The following is a 22,953-nucleotide window of genomic DNA, read 5'->3' as shown; positions in this document are numbered from 1 at the left end:
CTATGAATGTATTTATTTGTGATAGTTCTTATAGACAGCGGTGTTCTGTACATTGAAATGAATGCCCAAAGTTTTGGAGGTATTACTAGTTCAGGTTGTTAACTAGAATGGTTCTTATCCTTGCCTACGTTCCTGTGGACCAAGGATATTCATACAAGAAGTGCAAATCTCCTACATACATTAAACCAGGGGTGTCCAAACTTTTTGCAAGGAGGGCCAGATTTGGTGATGTGAAAATGTGTGGGGCCGATCATTCAGCCTGACATTCTTTGAACCCTTAACATTAAATGCGAATTAACAACCGTATTTTTCGGAGTATAAGACGCACCAAGATTTTGAAGAATTAAAAATTTTTTAAAAAATTGAAAAAAAGTTTTTGCACTCTCCCCAAAATGCCCCATTTTTCACGAAAATGGGCCTTTTTTTTAAAGGGCATGAATAGCCTTTAAGAGGCTTCTAGAGTGCTCCTGGGGGCTAGGTGGGGCAAAGTTGAGCAAAAAATGCCCCGTTTTTTGCTCATTTATGCCCTCCACAGCCCCCAGGATCACTCTGAAAACCTCCTAAAGGCTATGTACAGCCATTTTGGTGAAGGGGGTAGAGTTTTGGAGGCAAAAAATGCTGTATTCAGTGTATAAGGTGCACCCAGATTTTTAACCTCTTTTTTGAGGGGAAAAAGATGCATCTTTATACTTTGAAAAATACGGTATTTTATGAAAGACTAAACAAATAACTCCAGTGGGGAGAAGAGGCTGCGGGCCGCTTGAAATTTGAAAAAGGGCCACATTTGGCCCCCAGGCCGCACTTTGGACATGCCTGCATTAAACTATTGTAAAGGTAAAGGTTCCCCTCGCACATGCTAGGAGCCAATGCTCATCTCCCTTTCAAAGTCGAAGAGCAAGCGCTGTCCAAAGACATCTCTGTGGTCATGTGGCCGGCATGACTGAACACTGAAAGCACATGGAATGCTGTCACCTTCCCACCAAAGGTGATTCCTATTTTTCTATTTGCATTTTTATATGCTTTCGAACTGCTAGGTTGGCTGAAGTTGGGACAAGTAACAGGAGCTCACTGCATTATAATACAATAATACAATAGTAGAGTTGGAAGGGACCTTGGAGGTCTTCTAGTCCAACCCCCTGCCTAGGCAGGAAACCCTATACCGTTTCAGACAAATAGCTATCCAACATCTTCTTAAAGACTTCCAGTGTTGGGGCATTCACAACTTCTGGAGGCAAGCTGTTCCACTGATTAATTGTTCTAACTGTCAGGAAATTTCTCCTCAGTTCTAATTTGCTTCTCTCCTTGATTAGTTTCCACCCATTGCTTCTTGTTCTACCCTCAGGTGCTTTGGAGAATAGTTTGACTCCCTCTTCTTTGTGGCAACCTCTGAGATATTGGAATGCGGCACTAGGGATTCGAACAGCCAAACTGCCAATCTTTCTGATCGACAAGCTCAGCATCACCACTGAGCCACCACATCCCCTTAAATTATTGTACAATTACATTATTATTTAAGTGACATGGGTTCTAACCAGTGAAAAGTAGCAACAATTAGCAGTATCTAAGTTAGACAAGGTCCAGTTTGAATTTTAAAAATGAAATCTGATTTGGTTCAGACTGATTCACATTTCTTTTATCTATTTGATAAAAGCATGTTAACTTATATTGAGGAAGCATCAAAATGCCTGCAGTCTTCTTTTTAGGCATAACTGGGTGAAAATAGCAGGGATCGTGAACCTTTTTGAGAAACTTAATCCTTCCACAGTTTCAGCTGGATTTGTTCAAAGGTACAGTATCATAATCACAATTTTTTGGGGAATATTGCCCTTCCACCCCTTATAAATTTGAAATCACAAGAATGAAAAAGAAGACAGCATACCAGCCTCCAAATTGTTGTGTTAGTGTCAGACATTACACACCCCTGTGCTTAGTCCACATTCACACTGTCTGAGACTTTGCAAAGTCAAAATGTCATTAAATCCCCATCATTCCAGATTTTTTTTTTAAATTAAAAGGTACTTTATTCGATGCTACGAATTGTTTCAAAATATTGATTCAAAATAATTATTTCATAAAACATAATTTGAATCAAATGTTACATGTTGCCCAAATCTAATGATTGTATATCCTAAAAACCCAGCCTGAAATCCAGTCAGAGCTGTTTCTTGCAACTGTACAATTTATTGCATCCATTCAGGTAACTTGTTTTAGAGATTTCCAAGCACATTCTGTTGTTCCCTTAATCTTCTACATTGACCCACCTCAACATTCTGCATTGTCCTCTTTCTCTAACTCAACAGCCTGCATTCCAATCTCTATTACCTTATGCTGATCTACTGTTGCTTTTAGGTGGGATTGTAATACCACCGAAAACTTCAGGAGACAACAATTTTCCCCAATCAGTTTTCAAATCTTACACGGAATCACTAGCCTCTAGGCTCACTCTTAAGTCTGACAAGTAAACAAGCCCACTGCTAATCATTCACCACAGTCACTATTGAAAACAGGCTATTGCACTTTTCAACATTCACACTAACAGGCAACATACAAAGTGTAGTAATAAATAAACAAACTTGTGTTATAACTACCTTGCTTACTTTCCTTATAATTAAAACAGCATGCAACTAAACTGAAATTACTCTCCTTATAGTTTCATGGTAGAATTCAACTAAATGTAACAAATTCCAAGCAAGGATATTATATCCCCTCCTTAAATCATGTACAAATTGCTCATTTATTTATTATACAAATTAACATTTATTCAGTGTGCAAAGGTTACATTGTAATTAAAGCTGACAATGGGTGTACTATAATTATAATACTGTATTATTATTGATTAGACTATGCATAGTGCCAACTACCAATATGTCTTAGAAGTTTATCGTAAACAATAAAACATACTTTTCAATTTTCTGGAAACACTGTTGAATTTATTGAGCCTTAGCTTTGAGTAAACATGCATTTTTAACAATGAAGATACACTGATAAATAATTTTACCATATTAGATTGGCAACATGAATTAACTATCAAGATATTTTTCAGAGTGTTTCTGTTACTTCACAATGTGGTACATGTTTTATACATTTATATGACATGCAGATCCAAATAGGTATTCCCTTACAGTATGAATATATACATATACACAGACACAGACATACACAGACACACACACACACACAGCAACAGTGATATAAAATACTACATAGGATAACAACAAATGATTTTTTCTTTTAGTATTATTTCATATTTTACATTTGTTTTTCCTTTGTTGTTGTTGTTTTTAAAAATCACTGCATATGCCACAGAAAAGGATGTATATCAATAAGAGGCTGATAAATGAAAGTTAATCACAACCATGCACACAACTGAACTGAGTACAATATACCTCTGTTCCTGTGTGCTGTGCTATAAAAAGGAAAGAAAAACACAAGGAGAACTATGGGGAGAGGCTGTACTTCTTTATGACCTTATTTGAAAGATAAACTCCTTGGGGAAATACAATTTATTCAGATTATCAAGACCCTGCTGTGCAAATCTGCAATCTGGGAGCACACTACAGAGATCAAAAAATATTTACTTTATTCTGTTGGGTATAAAAGCTTCTAATGAATGCATAATTAAGACAGAAAAAGTGTATACAGCTTTAGAATTCCATTGCTGAGCCAAGCCATTAATATCCAAGGCATCATACCCAGTTGTTACTCCACCTGCTTTATTTTTGGATTAGAGAACAGTTGTAAGTCAAGGTATTACTGCTCCATTTCCAATATATGTATATACACATGTAATTCAGTGGACAATTTACTAAAATTATGTGGAAATCATACATAAAATATATATATAATTTTTCCCCCTGTCCCAAATATATATACACAATTACACATGCTTGAAGACAGAAAGGAATAACATAGTATTTTTTAGATTTACTAAATGCAAAATGCAGTAAAAAGAAATTTAAGCCTACAACTGAATTCAGAAAAGCCATTTAAGATTCTCTATGATATTTTTTTTTAGATTTTACAGAAATGCTTCAGAGAATCAGTCAGTCTTAGTGAAAATAGGAATTGAAACACCACAGCTATATCAACTCTTCTCAAAGTCTTAAATGTCATTTTACCTCTATGAATAGAAATGCTTTACAAGGGGCAAACCCAGGACACAAAAAGGAATTAGACCAAATGTTAAGTGTTTTCTGGCATCTTCAATTCACCACCACTGGTATTTGGGGAAATGTCCTAAAAGACTTAATTCTTAGAGACAATGAAAAATATAATGGTATTATTATCCCATAAGTGCGGTTAAATATTCAGATGCATCCCTTGGCTTCCAGTATTCCCTCTGTTGATTTTTCTTTCACCATTTTGCCTTCGTTTCTCTTTTCGGTATTTGGCATGTTGTCACTTCAGTGCTAATTATATTTCTTTGCTTTAATTTAGGTATGCTCATATGCTTTAACCTTGATCTCCCTTGTTTCCTTCAATGCCTGAAGAATACTAGGAAAAAGAAGCTTTATTTTAACCTTGGTTGAGAGACTGAAAAATCTTGGGACTTGAGGGTTCATTTTCCTCCAACATAGTATCTTTCTTCATGTTTAGTATATATCCATCACAAACCATTGATACACAACCAATTATTGATGCATACAGATAACACCTACTTCAAATACTCTGTGAATCCTTCACTGGCAGAACTGAAGAGAAGGAAGGGTGGACAGAGTTTTAAAAATTAATTCTTTGTGCCCAAAGTCTTCCTTTCTCCCATAAATATAACTGTTGGTTAAATATTTTTGAAAGAGTCAATTAAATCCAAATAGGGTTGTTTTTTGACATAAAGGCAACATTTTGGATTTTTTGTTTTCTATTCAGGTGTACAATATTGTTATGGTACAGTTACAGTATTTTTTGGAGTACAAGACGCACCGGAGTATAAGACGCACCCAGGTTTTTAAAGAGGCAATTTCTTTTTAAAAAGTAGGTAGGTAGATAGAGGGAGAAAGAGGGAGAGAAAGAGAGAGAACTACAGTAGGTAGGGAGAGAGAGAGAGTAGGTAGGTAGGTAGATGTTTCCAGGTGTATTTATCCATGTGCTGGAGAAGGAAATCGCTGACAATCTGCAGCACCTAAGACTTTGTTTCTGCTGGCACAGCACTTGATCAATGTAATTCTCATCAATCAGTTAAAGAGCTTTCCAAAAGGGGGGAGGAAAACTTTTTGCACTCTGCAAAGCTCCCAAAAACAGCCTGTTTTTCGCAAAAACAGGCCCATTTTTTAAAAAGGCATAAATAGCCTTGGGGGGGGGGACAAAAATGAGCAAAAAACGCCCATTTTTCGTGAAAACAGGCCTGTTTTTTTGTCCAAAAAAAATTGCATGCCATAGCCTTATGGAGGTTTATAGAGTGCTGCTGGGGGAGGGGGGGCAAAAGGCCTGTTTTTTGCTAATTTCTGCCCTCCCCCCCAGCCCCCAGGAGCTCTCTGAAAGCCTCCATAAGGGTATGCACAGCCATTTTGGTGAAGGGGCGGAGCTTCAGGAGGCAAAAAATGATGTATTCGATGTATAAGATGCACCCAGATTTTCAGCCTTTTTTTTTTAGGATAAAAGGTGCGTCTTATACTCCGAAAAATACGGTACTTTTCCTAAAAGCAAAATTGATTATTGTCACTCTTTTTGATAGCTGAAAGGAGTAATCAATCAAAACTCAGCAAAGATCTGGGAGACTTGTGAAGATGAACTTAACATTTTCCCATCTTCATCTCTCTCCATAGCTTTTGAATGGGAAAGAGGATTTTTTAAATGAAGGCTACTCATTCTTCAGAGATGTCTCTGAACATGGATAAAAACCAATTTAAAAAAGAATGTGTTCGTGTGGGTGGATAGGCCTAGATAAGCTGATATAAATTTTTCTCCATTTCATTTGAAGAGCTTAAAGAGTGACATGTATCTAGTATTCATATTTCTCTTCTCTTGCATTACAGCAGCAAGTCTCCTCTTTCAGGTCACGTCTCCCACATAAAAGTGCTAAACTAATGCCGTTTAATGACAAATTAATGTCCATGAATAAAAAATACACCTCTAATAGCATGGAGTAATTTGCCATTACAATATCATCATTGGACATGCCCCTGGTTTAATACGATGTATTTAATTCATAACTTAATGAGTGATATATAAAAAGAGAGAGATGAACCCTGCAATTACATTTATGTGAGTCTGTCACCTTATTTGTAAAACCTTAGAGTCATTTACATTCAAATTAGAACAAATGAGAGATTTCACAAAGTGCAATGATAAATGACCATTGCTGCACAAGACAGGGCTGTATTTCCTGCGAAACCGTTAACAGTTCCACATTATTTGTTAAAAATTACAATGCATATTGCCCAGTGTTGTGTGAATAATGACTTTTTTACTGATTAGGTCACAAGACTAATATGGAGCAAAATAAATAATTTCTTTTCATTTTTTCCTCCTTTCTAATGCCTTAATTTATTCAGACTAGTGGACTCATACTGCCATCTACTGTTCATTGGTAATAATAATAGGGATTTTTCTAAAAAGGACAGTTCTTAGGTATTCTGGAATTCTTTATAATCTGATACTCCTTTTCAAGCAAGTTCTCTTACTTGAAATGTGATCGTTTCAAGGGATAAGAGATACCTCTTAATTACATATATTGGTCAGTTCTCCTTATCAAAAAATATAAATTAAAGCATATATTGCATGGAATATGTACAGTTCAATATCATTTAGTACAGATCTCATCATTCCAGAAACAAAGAATATTCAAATGCAAGTTCTTGATACGTATCCATAAAGAAGTTGCTTTATCCAATGACTCCTATCTCTTGTTTGCCTTTTTTTTTAAAGGAAATGAATTGTTCACCCTGTGAAATCTATTAGTTAAAAGTAACTGCCTGAAGGCAAAACCTACAGACAGTCGTAAATCAGGACTTTTTATTTGGTGGAAATTAACATTGCACTGTTAGAGTTTTCTTGTTTCGATTAATTACATTCTAATTACTTTCTTACATTATTTTTAAATTTGTATTAAATTACTTTTTTAAAAATTGAATTCAAATAGATTTATATCTTCTTGTAAGCAATTCTGAAAACTCCGTAACAGGGAGCAAATACTGGGAGTAAATAGAAAGAGCCATAAGGACCAAATTTTGTGCAAAGGGTTGGCCAGTCCAAGGCATTAGAATGGTTCAGCTTTGACTACACCCAGAGTGTTAGGACAGTGCATGTACCTCCTAAATAATGAAATGGAGAAAACAGTATTATATTGTTGTTTTCAAAGTAGTTTCAGCATTATAGAGCTTCGCCGGCATAGAAGAATGGGTCCTTCACTGAGGTTAACCATGGCTTTTGAATAAAAGATGACCAAACTAAGCATTATATTCTTTTTACCATTATTATCATCATAAGCTGTGAAGGTGATTAGCTATCTAACTGATGACTAAGGTATATGGAGCACATTGTAATTTGTATCTAAGAAAAGAAAAGGCATAAATTAATGATACTAATAAAGGAGAATATTTGTAGCTCAGGGCTGAAATGAGGAGATACTGGTACTCTCTGAGCTTGGCTGTTGTTGTTTTTTTATGATGTTACCTAGTTTGGGTAACAAAACATCTGTAAGAATGCAACTAAGCTCAGAGAGCACCAAAGACCCCCTCATAAATTCATGAATAAAGGAAAACAGACAAGCAAAAAGATATGTTGGGCTTTTGTAAAATAAAAAGAAAGACAAACAATGCCATAGGTCTGCATGGAGATAGTTTAGTTTTGTGAAATAGAACTGAAGAATGCATGCAGGAAAGTAAGGCATACATTAAATGAAAAAAGTTAATGTAATATGTACCAGAAAGTATGTACTGGTATCATCCAGTTTGTTACTGATGGATTATGAAACCTTAGATTAGTGATAACTACTTGTTGTGTTCTAGTGAATAGTGAAAATGGAAGAATAGGGAATGAGTTTGGAGAAAAAATCCATAACATCCTGAATAGATGTGAGCTGAATATAAAAAGAGTACCTAGGCCATTTGGAAACAAAGAATGAATGAGAATGAGGAGAGATGAACATCTGAGAAAATGATAAGTTTCAGATATCTAGTTTAAGAATACATCTATTTTAGACATACATACGAAAAAAAGGAATGAATCAAAAAGCATGTCTGATTTGTTTATGATGAAAACTGAGAAATTAGTGAATGAAAAAAGATAAATGAGAATTCTGAAAGTGGGACAAATTATTTGATAGCTTCAACAACTAATCTTGAGGAAAAAATAGTCATGAAAGAAAAGGCAACTTTTAAATGAAACCTGTTTAAAATGCAGGAAGAATTAATATGAATCCTGCATGGGGGAAAAATTGCAATATGTATTAATCTCCCAACAGGATTAATGGAATGTGAACATTTTTAGACTTTTTTCATATGAAAGAAGGTAACTATATATGGTATCTAGTGAACAGAAAGTTGGAAGCATAGCTATCTTGTGCTTTTCAAATATGTGACTATAATAAAAAAAGTGTTTTGGAAGTTGTTCAATTGAGTTTTTAAAAGGATATATTCCTGATTCCACAATACATCCCAAACTCAGTCCTTTCAGCAGAGACTGGAATAGCATTCATTGAAACTCAAGCACATGTAGCATGGGTCATCTATTCATTTAAATTAATTTTAATTTAATTTCATAAGAAGAGCTTGTTACATTGGCCACTGTAACTGCTCATCTGTCTACTCTTTTACAGAATAGATCTTGCAACATTCCTAAATAATAGCAGCTATTTTTGACTTTTAGGTAGGGGAAAATCAAAATTGTAGATCATGCAGTGTTGCAATGTATTCTTTTATAGAGAAATTCAGTGTTTGTCTGTATGCATTTCTCCCACCACAACTCAATATTTAAGCAAGATTGACAATGATCTCTCAGTTTCCTGTGAGCTGATCAGGAGGTAGAAACCTCAGGAAATACAGCCACTTTCTCTATACTGGCTATGATGGAATGTAAACAGTTGTTTCAGATAGCGTACATGCAAGTATTTTATGTTAATGTACTTTTCGTATGGGTTCTGATATATTATTTTACTCATGTTTCAATTTTGATGTACCTATTTTATTATTTTAAGTTACTCTGATCTACAACCATAACAAACTAAATTAAACAAGCTCATTTCTGATCACACACCAGTAGTATTATCATTGGTTTTGAAAAGTACAATCTCATCAGATGGTATTTTAATAATTCTTTGCTGGAAGACTCTCAATTTGTTGAACGACCACATACAAAAAAAGATATAGTGGGTTTTTTCCCTCCCCCCCTTCAAATAAATAGAAAGGGCAGATTGGGATAAGCATATATTTATGGTGAGATAATAGCCTACACCTCCTGGAGGAAAAAGATGTGTGCGCTGCAGCATAGAATATGAAAACTGGAATTAAAAGAAGCACTGAAAGTGTACTCTACAAATCAAATTCAGAATGCATATTATGTTTTAGATTCGTTAAATTACAACCAGATCGATTATATGCATTGAAAATGGAATATGGAATAAAACCAATGAAACAAATATATTGGAACAGGCAGTTATTGGGTTTTCACCTAAACATCTGAAAAAAGGTAACATAATGTCTATTAAGGATTCAATTGACTAATTCAAAGAAATTATTAGATATTCACTCTATCTGCTATAGTTTCCACCAAGGTCCTCTGTTCAGGTGGGAACAGAGATTGAATCCTATTGGTTAAGAGGTCTGACAGCTCCCGATTCTACTTCCGGTTGTTGAGAGCGACGGACGTGCTTCGTCCGCCCTGCGCTCTCTTGGTGGGCTCCCCTCGGCTGGGGGGGGCACAGGGTGCCTTGAAGGGGTGCCCTGCCTTATGGGCTGCTCGCTGGGGGTCCCCTGGAACGGCGGCGGCCGCAGGGGGGGTCCCTGGCATTGCCCCAGGAGCCAAGAAGCGAAAGGGGGTGCGCTCCCGCGCGCTTCGTGTCAAGGCAGCTGGATGATCGATAACTTGAAGGCTGCAGCTGAAGTGCGGTGAGATGGGAATCCTCCCCAATTCTCCTTTGACTTTCCTTTGATATTTAAATGAGAGATTGTCAGCTTTTCAAGAGATCTTCAATCCTCCCTTGGGAAGTGTGATCGGAGGAAGGGGGATTCCCCCCCCCTCGCGGAGAAGCGGCTTGGAGCTATCTCCTCTCTCGGAGGAGAGAGAGAGAGTATTAAAAGATCACACTCGCTACAAGCAATGGCAAAATAAATGTTTAATGCAATTGTGAAAGAAAAGTGATGATCTGACTGTTTAAAAAACTTTGAAAACTTTTGACTTGTTGCTTTCCGAGCCCCGGTGTTGGCGAAGCAAGATGGCACACTTCCGCTGTCTTTATGCCCTTTGAAATCAGACTCCTCCTATAAAAACTACCGGCATTGTACTTTTGCCTCCGTGACTCTCAGAAACATCTCTTGCTACATAGTATCTTGGATCTGGAATATCCGACTTAATTGGCTGGAATTGAAATATATAGAAGGTTTCTATTCCTGTCTGGACTGCCTGCCTTGTGATCTCTCTTGGTTGTCCCATTCTACAGTCGCCATTTCTCTGTATGGACATAGATACTCCTGAGTTCTTTTTCTTCTATGATGGCTCCGAAGAAACCACCTGGGAAGCCAGGTTCTGCTCCAACATCCTCAACATCCAGTCCCATTGGGCAACAGTCTTTAACATCTTTTCTACAACCCAAAGCCCCTTAGGAGGAATCTGTATCTCATCAGTTGCTTCAAAAGATTCTAAAAGGGCAGGAAGAAATGAAAAATCAACTGAGAGAGATAAATGAACAGCTCAGAGAAAATCAAAATCAAACGGCACAAAATAAACAGAGATTGGATGTTCTGGAGGAGGGGGCAACTGAGATGAGGGGGGAGGTGACGGGGGTCCAGAGAGGAAATTTAGAACTCGAGAACCACCTGATAAAAATGGAATTTGAAAGGATGTCTTTTTTCCTTAGATTTCAAAATGTAATTGAGACTGACAATGAAGACTTAAAGGAGATAATGACAACAATTTTAGCTGAATATATTAAAAAAGACAAACAGCACTAGAAAAATCCTTGGCCGTTCCCTTACTAGAAGTTATGAATGAAGTAATGATTGAAAGCAAAATACCTAATTCATGGTTGGAGGCATATATTACATTGCTACCCAAAGAGGAGGCAGACCATACGCAAATTAAGAACTATAGACCTATTTCCTTGTTGAACTCAGATTATAAGCTATTTGCTTCCATATTGGCGGAGAGACTGAAAAAATACTTAAATGGGTTTATCTATCCGGACCAAAATGGTTTCTTACCAAAGAGGCAAATTAGAGACAATATAAGGACAATTCTGGACACCTTGGAATATTATCAGGTCCACCCTGGAAAGCAAGTGGCCTTGATGTTTCTGGATGCGCAGAAAGCCTTTGATAATGTGAACTGGATGTTTATGATACAACAAATGGAACAGATGAACTTTGGTAAGAACTTTATTCAAGCTATACAAACGATTTACCACAAGCAAACAGCCAAGATAATGATAAATGGAGAACTGACGGATCCAATCGAAATTAAAAAAGGTACGAGACAAGGCTGTCCACTATCACCATTGCTTTTTGTTTTAACATTAGAGGTACTAAATAGAAAGATAAGAGAAGAGGAAGAAATAAAGGGAATGACCATTAAAAAGGAAGAATACAAGTTGCAAGCATTTGCTGACGATCTAGTCTTCATTCTTGAGGAGCCATTTCAATCTGCACCTAAATTGATAGGAGAAATTGAGGCATATGGAGAAGTTGCAGGTTTAAAAATAAACAAAGATAAAACAAAGATTTTGACCAAAAATATACCCCGAAAACAAAAAGAAGAATTGGCGGAAAATTTGGAAATGCAAATCACAAATAAAGTTAAATATTTGGGGATTCACTTAACAGCCAAATGCAGTACCCTTAAAGAAGATAATTATCTTAAACTGAAGCAACAAATTGCAACAGACTTGGCGAGATGGGAGAACCTTCAATTATCAATGATTGGTAGAATCGCAACAATTAAAATGAATATCTTACCTATACTGTTATATTTGTTCCAGACTATTCCAATTAAGTTGGGGAAAGGCTATTTTGAAGAATTAAATAAAATGGTGTTGAAATTTATATGGCAAGGGAAAAAAGCAAGAATAAAATGTAAATTGTTACAAGATGCCAAATCAAGGGGAGGGTGGGGCCTACCCGATTGGGAGTTATACTACCAGGCAGCTAGTTTGATGTGGATTAAGGAATGGATAATGCTAAGAAATGGTAGGCTTTTGAATTTAGAGGGTCATGACCTGCTGTTGGGGTGGCATGCATACTTATGGTATAAAGGAGCTAAAGAGCATGGTTATTTTAGAGATCATTTTATAAGAGAGGCTCTGTTATCAAATTGGGAGAAGGTTAAGAGGTTGCACTACTTGAAAATTCCAGTCTGGATCTCAACTATTGAAGCTTTTTCATATCCAATAGTATATAAAAGGGAAGAAACAGTTAGATATGCTGAATTATTGAATACTGAGGGTGAACTTAAATCTATACAAGAATTGAAAGAAGAAGGTATTGAACTCAATTGGTATTCATATGTGCAAATACATTCTAGATACAATGAAGATAGAAAAAATGAGGGCTTTTATAATAAACCGACCGAATTAGATAAAATTTTAACAGGCAATGATGAAAAAGTAATTAAAAATTTTTATGATTATCTATTAGAGGTGAAACTATATGAAGAACAAGTGAAAGGATCTATGCTAGCTTGGGGAAAAAACTTTGGACATGGGATTGACTTAGAAAAATGGCAAAAATTGTGGACTCAAAATTACAAAATGACAATGTCAGTTGCATATAAAGAAAACTTGTATAAGATGTTTTATAGGTGGCACTTATCCCCATCGAGAATAGCAAGAATGTCGAAGAATAAGTCTGAAAAATGCTGGAAATGTCAACATACGCCGGGCACATTCTACCATATGTGGTGGACCTGTCCTGAAGCTAAAAGATACTGGACTAAAATACACATGTGGTTGGAGAAAATGATACATAAACATATAGACTTGAAACCAGAACTTTTTCTATTGGGAATAGTACCAGAAATATACAATAAAGACTTGAAATATTTGATTATAAATGTCTTAACAGCTGCTAGAATTGTATTTGCTAAACATTGGAAAAATGAGAAAGTACCAACAGAGGAAGAAATTGTTCGGAAGATAATGGATTGTGCTGAAATGAGTAAACTTACATTTGAAATTAGAGAACTAGAGGATGAGCAATTCTATAAAGTATGGGAGTTGTTTTATCAATGGTTGGATAAAAAAACCTGGAAATGAACTTTTTTACCCCTTTATTTTATCTTATATGTAATAATAATAGAAAGCTATACTTAATGTTGGGGAAAAAATCATTTTTTCTTTTTTCTCTTTTTATATGTGTTAAGCTTTATCTATGAAATAGACTACCTACTTATACGATATAAGAACAATAAGGTATTCAATATATAAGATTTAAATTGATTTAAATTGTTAGGGATGATTGTATTTGGTAACTATCTTATAATATAAAATGGAATAATGATGATGTAATGAATAATGGATATAAATATAGACTGAAATACTTAATGACTACATGGATTGACAAATAACAATGGAGAATTATATTTGGAATTGTGGATGATTGGAAATTCTATGGCTAATGGAAAGTAGAAATGTCTTATATGAAGTAATGAGGTTTTTTTTTTCTTTGATTTAATGCTTATTCTTATTTCTTAGAGAATGGTGATATAATTTTATAAAGACTTATTGTTACCTAGTAGATAATTATGGATGTAAAGAAACAAGGGTCGTCATAAAAGAAAGAATACTAATGGTAATTTGAACACACAATGCTCAATGAAATACTTAACTATGTTTAATGGATAATCAGTGACTTTATTCTTAATTGTTAAAACCACTGCACAAAAACTTGTAACCAAACGACATGTTTGATGAAATTGGGTTTTTTTTTCTTTTCTCCTCCCTGCTCTTGTTCTGTATGTGTTGTCTTGTCTTCTTTAAAGAAAAATAAAAAAAAATTAAAAAAAAAAAGACAAACAGCAGTTAGGGTGGGATATTGACTTGGTTTATAGAGTTAATTCAGCTTATGCTAGAACACACAATGTTCCAAGAGAGATTCATATTAAATTTCTTAGAAAGGCTACAAGAGATGAGATTTTGGGGGCACAAAGGAGGCAAACATTAAAATACAAGGACAGAGAGATAGCCATTCTGAAACAAATACCAAAGAAAGTAAGAGATAAGAGAAAAAAATATGCACAATTAGCTAAAAAAATATTTGATAAAGGATTTTGGTTTCAGTAGCTTCTGCCAGAAGGTATGCTGATTTTCTGGGAGGGCGGTAGAGTTAGAATTAATACAACCATGGAGGCAGAGGCCTTCATGGAAAAAAACAAAGCTCTTCTAGACAAAGCGGAGGACATTACACAAGATATGGGAGGTGCCGAGGCTTTGCTGGCAGGGGGGGGGGGGGAAGAGGCAACAAAGAGAAAACTCAGATCACAAAAGTAAGCTAGAAAAATAATGCAATTGCTGATATAATGAATTCTTTTTGTATGATACAAAGTAAATGATTGAAATTATTGAAAGATACAATGTAAGAATAAGCTGTCAAAATCTAGTTAAGTAATAACATCTTGTTTATCATTTTGTAAAAGTTATGAGTCTTGGGGGGGAATACCATTTCCTGCACGATGTAGCTGTCAAAATTTGTACACATATCCAATACCCCTTTCCTAAAAACTTTGCAAAACCAATAAAATTCTAAAAAAAAAAAAAGAGGTCTGACAGATCCCTATAAAAGTGCTGCTGTCAGACCAAGCAGTCGCTGGATTGTACAGACTGTTCTACTGTTAATAAAGAGCTGTTGTTACCACAAGCCTGTCTCAGCCTTCTCAATATCCAATCTAACAGAAATTATAATGAAATTCATTTTCAACTTTTAGGTTTTATATTTCAGCAAATAGAGTTATAAAAAAGGAGCCCCTGCAGATTTTACTCCGCTAGTCGTTGCTGACTATACGAGGCGGTGCTCATCTCTGTTTCAAGGCCATTGAACTATCCTATCCAAACACATTTCCTCAGTCATGTAGCCAGCATGATGTCACGGAGCAATGTTACCTTCTCACCGAAGTGGTACCTATTTATCTACTCACATTTGCATGCTTTCAAACTGCTAGTTTGGCAGGAGTTGGGGAGAATTTGGGAGCTCACCCCATCATGTGGCATTCAGGTCTTGAACCTGGGCTGCCAGCTTTCCAGCCAACAAGCTCAGCATCTTAACCATTGAGCCACTGTGCCACCCTAATAGAGTTATGGGCAACAAGCAATTTCTTTAAAAATGCAATAAATCATCCAGAAATCTTAATTAAGAGAATTTAGTTGCGTCTACAACATACAGAAAAATCTATGTGATTTATTGATATAACAATATCCAGAAAGGCCTCTGGGCCAGATGGAGAATCTATAGAATGGGATAAAAAGGAATCACTATACTTTTGAAAATATATTAAATATTTTATTGAGGGCAAGAAAGGAGTCGTTTTCTTATTATGAAGCTTATATAACTGAAAGTTTGAAAGCTGATAAGGACCTGATCCACTGCAGATTACAGTTGGTATCTCTATTAAGCGTTGTTGCTAAGTTTTTAACTGATGCATTGCAAGAAGATTAGAGAAGTTTATTTACACACAATAAACAATCTTACATAATCTGATTCTATAAATACATGATGACCCAGATAAAATTAAACTTACCGTTTATATACTAGCTTTGTTTGTTAGTAAACACCTATCAGCGCTTTTAGCTTTGTTGGATGGAGAAAAAGAAAAAGTTCTCGATATACAGTACTGCAAATTATGTTTTATTTGAAGAAATGAAGAAGTTTAGATTTCCTACAGAAATTATTTCATAGATAACACCTTATTATTCTAATCCCTCTGCTCAAGTAATTACTAATGGGATTATCTCACTGGTACTTAAATTGCAAAGTGGCACGTATCAAGGATTCTTTTATCTCCCTTAATTTCATGTTAAAACCTCACTATGCTTAATAAGACAAACTGGGGAAATTCAAGGAATTCATTACCCAAATTTGAATGTAAGTTGCTGTTACATATAGATAATATTATGGGGTGTTTTTTTTTTAATGAGTATTCACATTCTTTCTGTAAATTTGCAAAAATTAAACAGTTACTGGGTAGCAATAGAAAATGTTGTAGCTCAGGGTTGAACAGTGAAGTTCCTGATGTTCTCCAAGCTTGGCTGTTTGCTTGCAGATCTTTCCTCACCAAACTACGTAATATTTCAGTGTTGAAGATGCTACCTAGTCTGATAAGGAAAGATTTGCAAGCAAACAAACAACCTCACAGAGCACCAAGGACTCCATAGATATAGGATAAATATTCTCACTATATAATCAATAGGAATAAATCAAATACTGTATTATACTAATTATAAAGAAGGTCCTAATGGATGTAGATAAAAACATGAGCTCTGTGCATCATCCCGAATTAATTAAATACCCGGATATTGTTATCACTAGGAAAATCAATGGAAAATATTTACACAAAAATATTTATGTATGATCCGGATGAACTAAGATAAAAACCACTATGAAAAGTGGTCATTAAAATTACTTTTTCATCAAGTTTTAAATGCTTTTTTAGGAGGTTCCAGTTAAATATTTTAAACAGATTAACAAATTAAATTTGAAGGACAAAACAAATATCCAGGTTATTCCTGGATTATATATCAGTTATACTGTAACTTTGATATTTTGATGATTTTTATTGTCCTCATTTTAAGAATATCACTGGGCATATTTGTTAACCTTTGTTATATAATAGAGTGAAAATTATTTTAATTCTCTACCAATATGGGCTTAAAAGGTGTATATATTGAAATATATATAGAAAATATATCCACTAAAAAACAAAATTATATTTAACACAAAGAAATGCAAAGAACTTCATTTAGGAAATAGAATTTAAATAGGCAGATATACCATGGAAGATACTCAGCTAGGCAATTATGCTTGTGAAAAATATCTTAGAAAAGTAATTGATTATTAACTGACCTTAAGTAAACAAGGTATTATGAATGTAAAATACACAGATCGATTTTAGGCCAAATTTTAAAAGTATAGTTTTCAAATAGTATTGATCTTGTTTTATTTTTCAGTGGTCTGACTACACATTAAGTATTTGTCCATCTGACACCACCACTCTTTAAAGAGGATTTAGCCTAGGTGGAATAATGTGTATGATTAGAAGATTTAAAATAAATCCTATAAAATAAATTAAGAGTTCTGGAAATGTTTAGCCTTGCAAATAGAATTGATAGTGGTGATGGATGAATTATGATAACCCTTCTAAAAATGCCTAAACAGATGTCATAACAAAGAAATATGTCCTATATCAATTACGTCAAGACATGGAACAATTTATTTAAGTTTTATGAAATCTATTCTAGTTTAATATTAAGACAAAAAATTAAAAAAAATGAGCAGTTCAATAGTTGAAAAAATTCCCAGAGAGGCTATTTTTTCAACTTATTGTGAATCGTTTAATTTGGAACTCTGGATGGAGCAGGAAATTGTACCGAAGTGCTAATAATGACATTCTTTAAAAATGAATTAGGTAAGGCTGAATCACCACCTCTATAACTTAACAAAAAGAATTTAACTATGAATGCATTTCATTTCAAGTTGTAGGGCTAATAAAAGTTAGTATTTATTATAGGTATTTCCTGTAATAATTAAGAATAAATTATTAAATATCATGTTGATATTATAAACTATCAAGACTGATTTGAATTTTATTGCAATATTCTAGGGTATTTGAATTTAATTCTGCCTTTTAGTGTATTATTTCGACCAATTTTCTTCCATGTTTAGATTTGTTAAGTATTACTTCCAACCACTTATGTACTTTTTTAAAAAAAGAAGACTAAATAATACAAGCAGAGGACTAGATCTTGTGGAACCTTATCTGATGTTTGAATGAGCAGTTTTTGAGCACCGTTTTCAAGCCAGTGTTTCTTCATTGTCATACCACCAAGCCTGTACTTAATTGTTGCCAATCACAACTTTGTCAAATGACTTACTGAAGTAAAGACAGGGGTGAAATGCTACTGGTTGAGATCGGTTCGTCCGAACCTGTAGTAAAAAAAATGAAACCGGTTCGGGCGAACTGGTTTTTCCGACAAACAGCTGTGACACACGATTTATATTAGCTAAAAAGCAGGATTTTCTACTTTCTAGCTAATCTAAATCACATGGCACAGCAATTTCCCCCTGCCCCCTGTTGTTCACTTACCTTTTGATGCTCTGCACATGCATGGGAGGTCCTGCACATGCACAGAGGTGATGCGTGTGAGCAAAGTGAACACGCGCGCACTCACATTGTTACCGAACCAGTAGCAAAGGTAAGTGGATTTCACCCCTGGGTAAAGATATATATTACTCATAATCTATGAAATCTATTATTAAAGATATACCTTACTCATTAGTAAGAGCTGCAGTGGCGCAGTGGTTAGAATGCAGTACTGCAGGCTACTTCTGCTGTCTGCTAGCTGACTACAATTTGGTGTTCTTCCCAGGTTCTTCCCAGCTCAAGGTTGACTCAGCCTTCCATCCTTCCGAGGTAGTAAAATGAGAGCCCACATTATTGGGGGAAATAGACTGACTCTATAAACTGCTTAGAGAGGGCTGTAAAGCACTGTGAAGTGGTTTATAAGTCTAAGTGCTATTGCTATTATCTATTAAATCTTTGGCTGACAAGGTTTGTTTTTGACAATTCCATGCTAATTCCTGGTCATTACCAGGTTGAGCTATAAGTACTTTGAAAATCATTCCTTATATAACATTTGAATTGAGCTCAGGAAAACAAAGAAACATATCCCTTTCATTATCCTTACCTGGATAAGATAGTGTGAACATAAACTCAGCATTTCTAGCAGCTGGAGATGGCTACCTGCAGCAAGCACATCCTGAATCACTCCTGGCTCCAGCAGAACCTTTAAGCAAAGAAAACAAAACCAAAGCGTTAAAATTTCTTTTTTTTAATGCAATTTTAAATAAGATTTTTTATTACAATAGTAAAAATGAATAACTAAATTCAGACAGCATAATAAATTAATAAAAAATAGAGAAAAGAATAAACAGTGCAGGAAAAAGATGAAGAAAAGTAGAAATATTATAAAGAAAAAGAAAATAAATACATAAAAGGAATGACTTCTAACCTTCATCACATATATAAACCTATTTAGTAACTCTTCACCCTTATAAGATTATAAATAAATAAATTATTAAATGTCTGCTAATAATTAATTAATCATTTAATAAACAGCTCCATGAAGTATCAATTTTTCAATCCTGGTATCAACAAAAAGTCCTCAAAACATTTCCACAACTGTGCAAAATAGATGTCCTATTTTAATCTTGATTAAATAAATCAATTTTATTTCTTCCCTTTAGTTCTAAGAGTTTTAATCTTTAATTCAATCAAATATTGTTTTGGGATTTAATTTATCTTTAATCTTCTTTATTCCATTGCATATTTCTTCAAGGATGGAAAAAGTCTCTATTGTAGATCCAATAAGAGAACACTTTAGAAGTCATTCACTTTGCATTTCCCTTTTAATTTTTAAAATTCCAGCCAGTTTCTTTTGTGTATCTAGGGTCCTTTTCCAAATCATTCTCTTGAACAGTCTTTTGTAGTTCCACACTCTGTATTTTCTCTGTCTTTTCAGACAAAATTTGTTCCACATATGTCATTTCTTCATTAATATATTTTTGACACAGTCTATCTATAGAAGGAGACATCATTACTGACAGTATTGATATTGTAATTACTAGTTTTTGGCTCCATTCTTTAATGTTTCTGATAATATTTTTTGGCATTTTGTAAGTCCTAGTAGTAACTGACATCAAAAACAGACTCATATTTTTTCCCTTCTTAGAATCTAGTGTTCATCTTCTAAAATCATACAATAATGTATCTTTGTTGTGGTTTGCAGTAGCCAGGATAGCGAAAATAAGCCTGCTTTCCATAAGAAACTGTTTTTAGTTAATTCCAAACACTTATAGTAAAAGTCAATATTCCAAATTTATTGGACCATTAATCCACTTATAAGTTTCTTAGATCAAAAAACATACTTAGCTTTTCACTGTTTATCTCAAATTCATTACGTTCTTAAGCTTATAATCAATTTTCTTTTATTTCAAGTTGAAGATAAAACTTACCTGATGACTTTTCAAACTTGTTGTATGAAAGGTCTCTAATAGCTTTAAAATGGTTAAATAGGCAATTTACAAAAGTAGTTAGAAAGTAAGGTTTGCTATCTTAGTGTTCTTTAAAAGAGTCTGCCACACCTGCAAGCAAGATGTTTCATCCCTTTGTGTCCCACTGCTTAAATCTATGAAAAATTGTTGTCCTGCGGTCCCTACACAAGAAACACCACCCAGAGCAGTGGTGGGTTGCAGGCAATATGCCCTGGTACAGGCATACAGGAGCCTGCCCGGAGCACTGGGTACCGTTCCGGTACACTGCTCCAGAGGGCCCACTTGCCCACCCGAGCTCCTTACCTGTCATTTAAGCATTTGACACTTCCGTGCATGTGCATGACGCATACGGCGCCTGCGCGACGCTCCGCCGAGCAGCTGAAGTGTCGCAGAGGCTTGCGGAGGTGTCGCAGGCAGGTATGACACGTGTATGCCGCATACGTGTGCGTGCGCACCATGCGCGCCCATATGGGCAATGCCGGGCCCGTTCCAACCGTAGCGGTTGGAACGGGATCCAGAACCCACTACTGATCCAGAGCATATGTAGGCAATCTCCCACCCTCTCCTTATCTTCTATCCTCTATTCCCCGATATCTTGGTCTTTGTCGAGGATTTCTTGATGTCATTTTTTACAAAGCTGCAGATACACAATTTCAACAGTCCCAACTGTGTTTGAAAGCTTTTACAAAGAAAATGCTTAGCTAGTGTTACAAAGTACTGGTTACAATAATGTTATTCTTCATAACAAAAGGGAAAGGGAAGCACAACATCTATTTCTAGGGTCACAAAGGTGGTTTTCTAAGTTAAGGCACTCATTGGCACACAAAAATCTGCATTAAACCAAATCAAGCCAATCAATTCAATGTTAAAGTAGCTGGAACTATCTGTCATTTTTCTTTCACCAAGACCAAAGCAATACTCTAGTATAAGGAAGAGCAAATTCAAGACAGCAAAGACTTTAGAAGTCTATTTAGTTTATTTAAAAAAGCCCTTTTCCAAGCAAAAATGCACTAATTATAAGATGAGAGCAATAACACACATAGGAAAATGTAGCAAAGTATCCTACATTGAAGTTATGTAGAATATACATTTATGAAATGTATCAAAAATGTAACAGTAGATATTTGGTGAGAACATTCTACCCCGACATAACTCTAAGTGGTCCCAAATCCAGGTAAAAGTGATCGTCACTTAAAGCCATATGATTAGACTAAGAGACACTGTTGACCCAAAGCAGTACAGGAAACATCAATATCAATACCAAATTAAGATGCACACAGTTTAGAGAAACTATTTTGTTCAACAAGGCAGAAAATTCTAAAGGAAAAAAAAAGATGATCTGTACAAAAGAAGATGATCACACCAGTTTGATGTTTTATGATATCCAAATAGTCTCTTTTTGCCTAATGATAAATGCTAATCCCAAAAGAATATGCAACATTACTGCAGTATCTTCTCTGGTTTTAATCTGATATTAGTATTATTTGGGGGAAAAAGTAAGGAAGACTATTACTGTGGCAACAAAGACCCAAAGTTTCACTAATTGGGGGGGGGGGTCAATATAATATGGAGATGTGATATTACCAAACATGGCTTGATCTCTCAGATCCATGTGTTAAAACATAGTACTATAGCGTCCCACAACCATGAGTCTACATGGAATATGGCAGTATTAAAAGAAAAAAATTAATTTTTTTAAAAAAATTAACTACATTTTATCTTTTTAATTTTAAAATCAATATAATGCATCTAATTATGGCATTGGACTGCTTGGTAAGACAATGCTAGTCCTAGCAGACAGGCTCTGTTTTTTGTCAAAAGCTTTTAAAAGCAGAATAATTTTTTTTAAAAAAATATCCACGAGCATCCAATGAATAAATCAAGTCTGGCTTATAGAGATCTGAGGGAAATCATGCATATGACAGAATTCAATCTGGGTCAGTCGCCGGGATCAGAGGTTTAGACTTCCATGCTTTTGGACTCATGGTGGAGCCCATTTTCTACCTGCGGATGGGCTCCAGCGCAAATCTGAAAGCATGGAAGTTGAAGCCTCTAGTCCCAGTGACCGACCCAGAATGGATTCTGCAACATTATCTTGGGACACATACTTATGTTTGCCATCATGTATGTGAATCTTTTTGGAAAATCGTATCAATGGAGATATTGGAAATAGTTAAGGAAGTTCTTTTTATAAATCTATCACAACCAAAGTGAAGAAATTGTAATAATTTCAGTGCATAGCTTTAGCAGCTTTAGGTACGGAGAGCCATTGGATGCATGGTGCATGAAACAAACTTTAAAAAGTAACTATGAGCCCTCTGGACTGGGTTGTACTAAAAAGGACTCCAGTGGCATTAAGCAAAATATGCTACTAAAAATGGTCTCTGAGATTTAACAAGGCAATACAGCAATTCAGAGTTTATTAGGTACGGCCAATTTATTATCCCGGTTAAGAGCAACTGTAGCCACTACACCAGATTTAATTAGAAAAATTCAAACATGCCATAAATATCCTTGGATTTTCAGGGACAAGGTTGGGACAATCAGG

At 35.2% G+C, this 22,953-nt stretch overlaps 1 protein-coding gene across 4 annotated transcripts in view; it reads right to left on the bottom strand.

Annotated features, from left to right (window-relative positions):
• The window catches only part of KLHL32 (kelch like family member 32), a 93,999-nt gene that overhangs the window by 46,759 nt on the left and 24,287 nt on the right, over positions 1–22,953 (bottom strand). For all 4 annotated transcript variants that reach the window (XM_081943674.1, XM_081943678.1, XM_081943675.1 and 1 more), the window contains one exon: positions 19,040–19,138. In XM_081943674.1, the coding sequence (XP_081799800.1) occupies positions 19,040–19,138 (99 nt within the window). The remainder of the gene's footprint in view (positions 1–19,039; positions 19,139–22,953) is intronic.

Source organism: Natrix helvetica (genome assembly GCF_964273705.1).
Source record: "Natrix helvetica genome assembly, chromosome: 2".
NCBI lineage: Eukaryota > Metazoa > Chordata > Lepidosauria > Squamata > Natricidae > Natrix > Natrix helvetica.
This window is presented reverse-complemented; position numbering and strand designations above follow the sequence as displayed.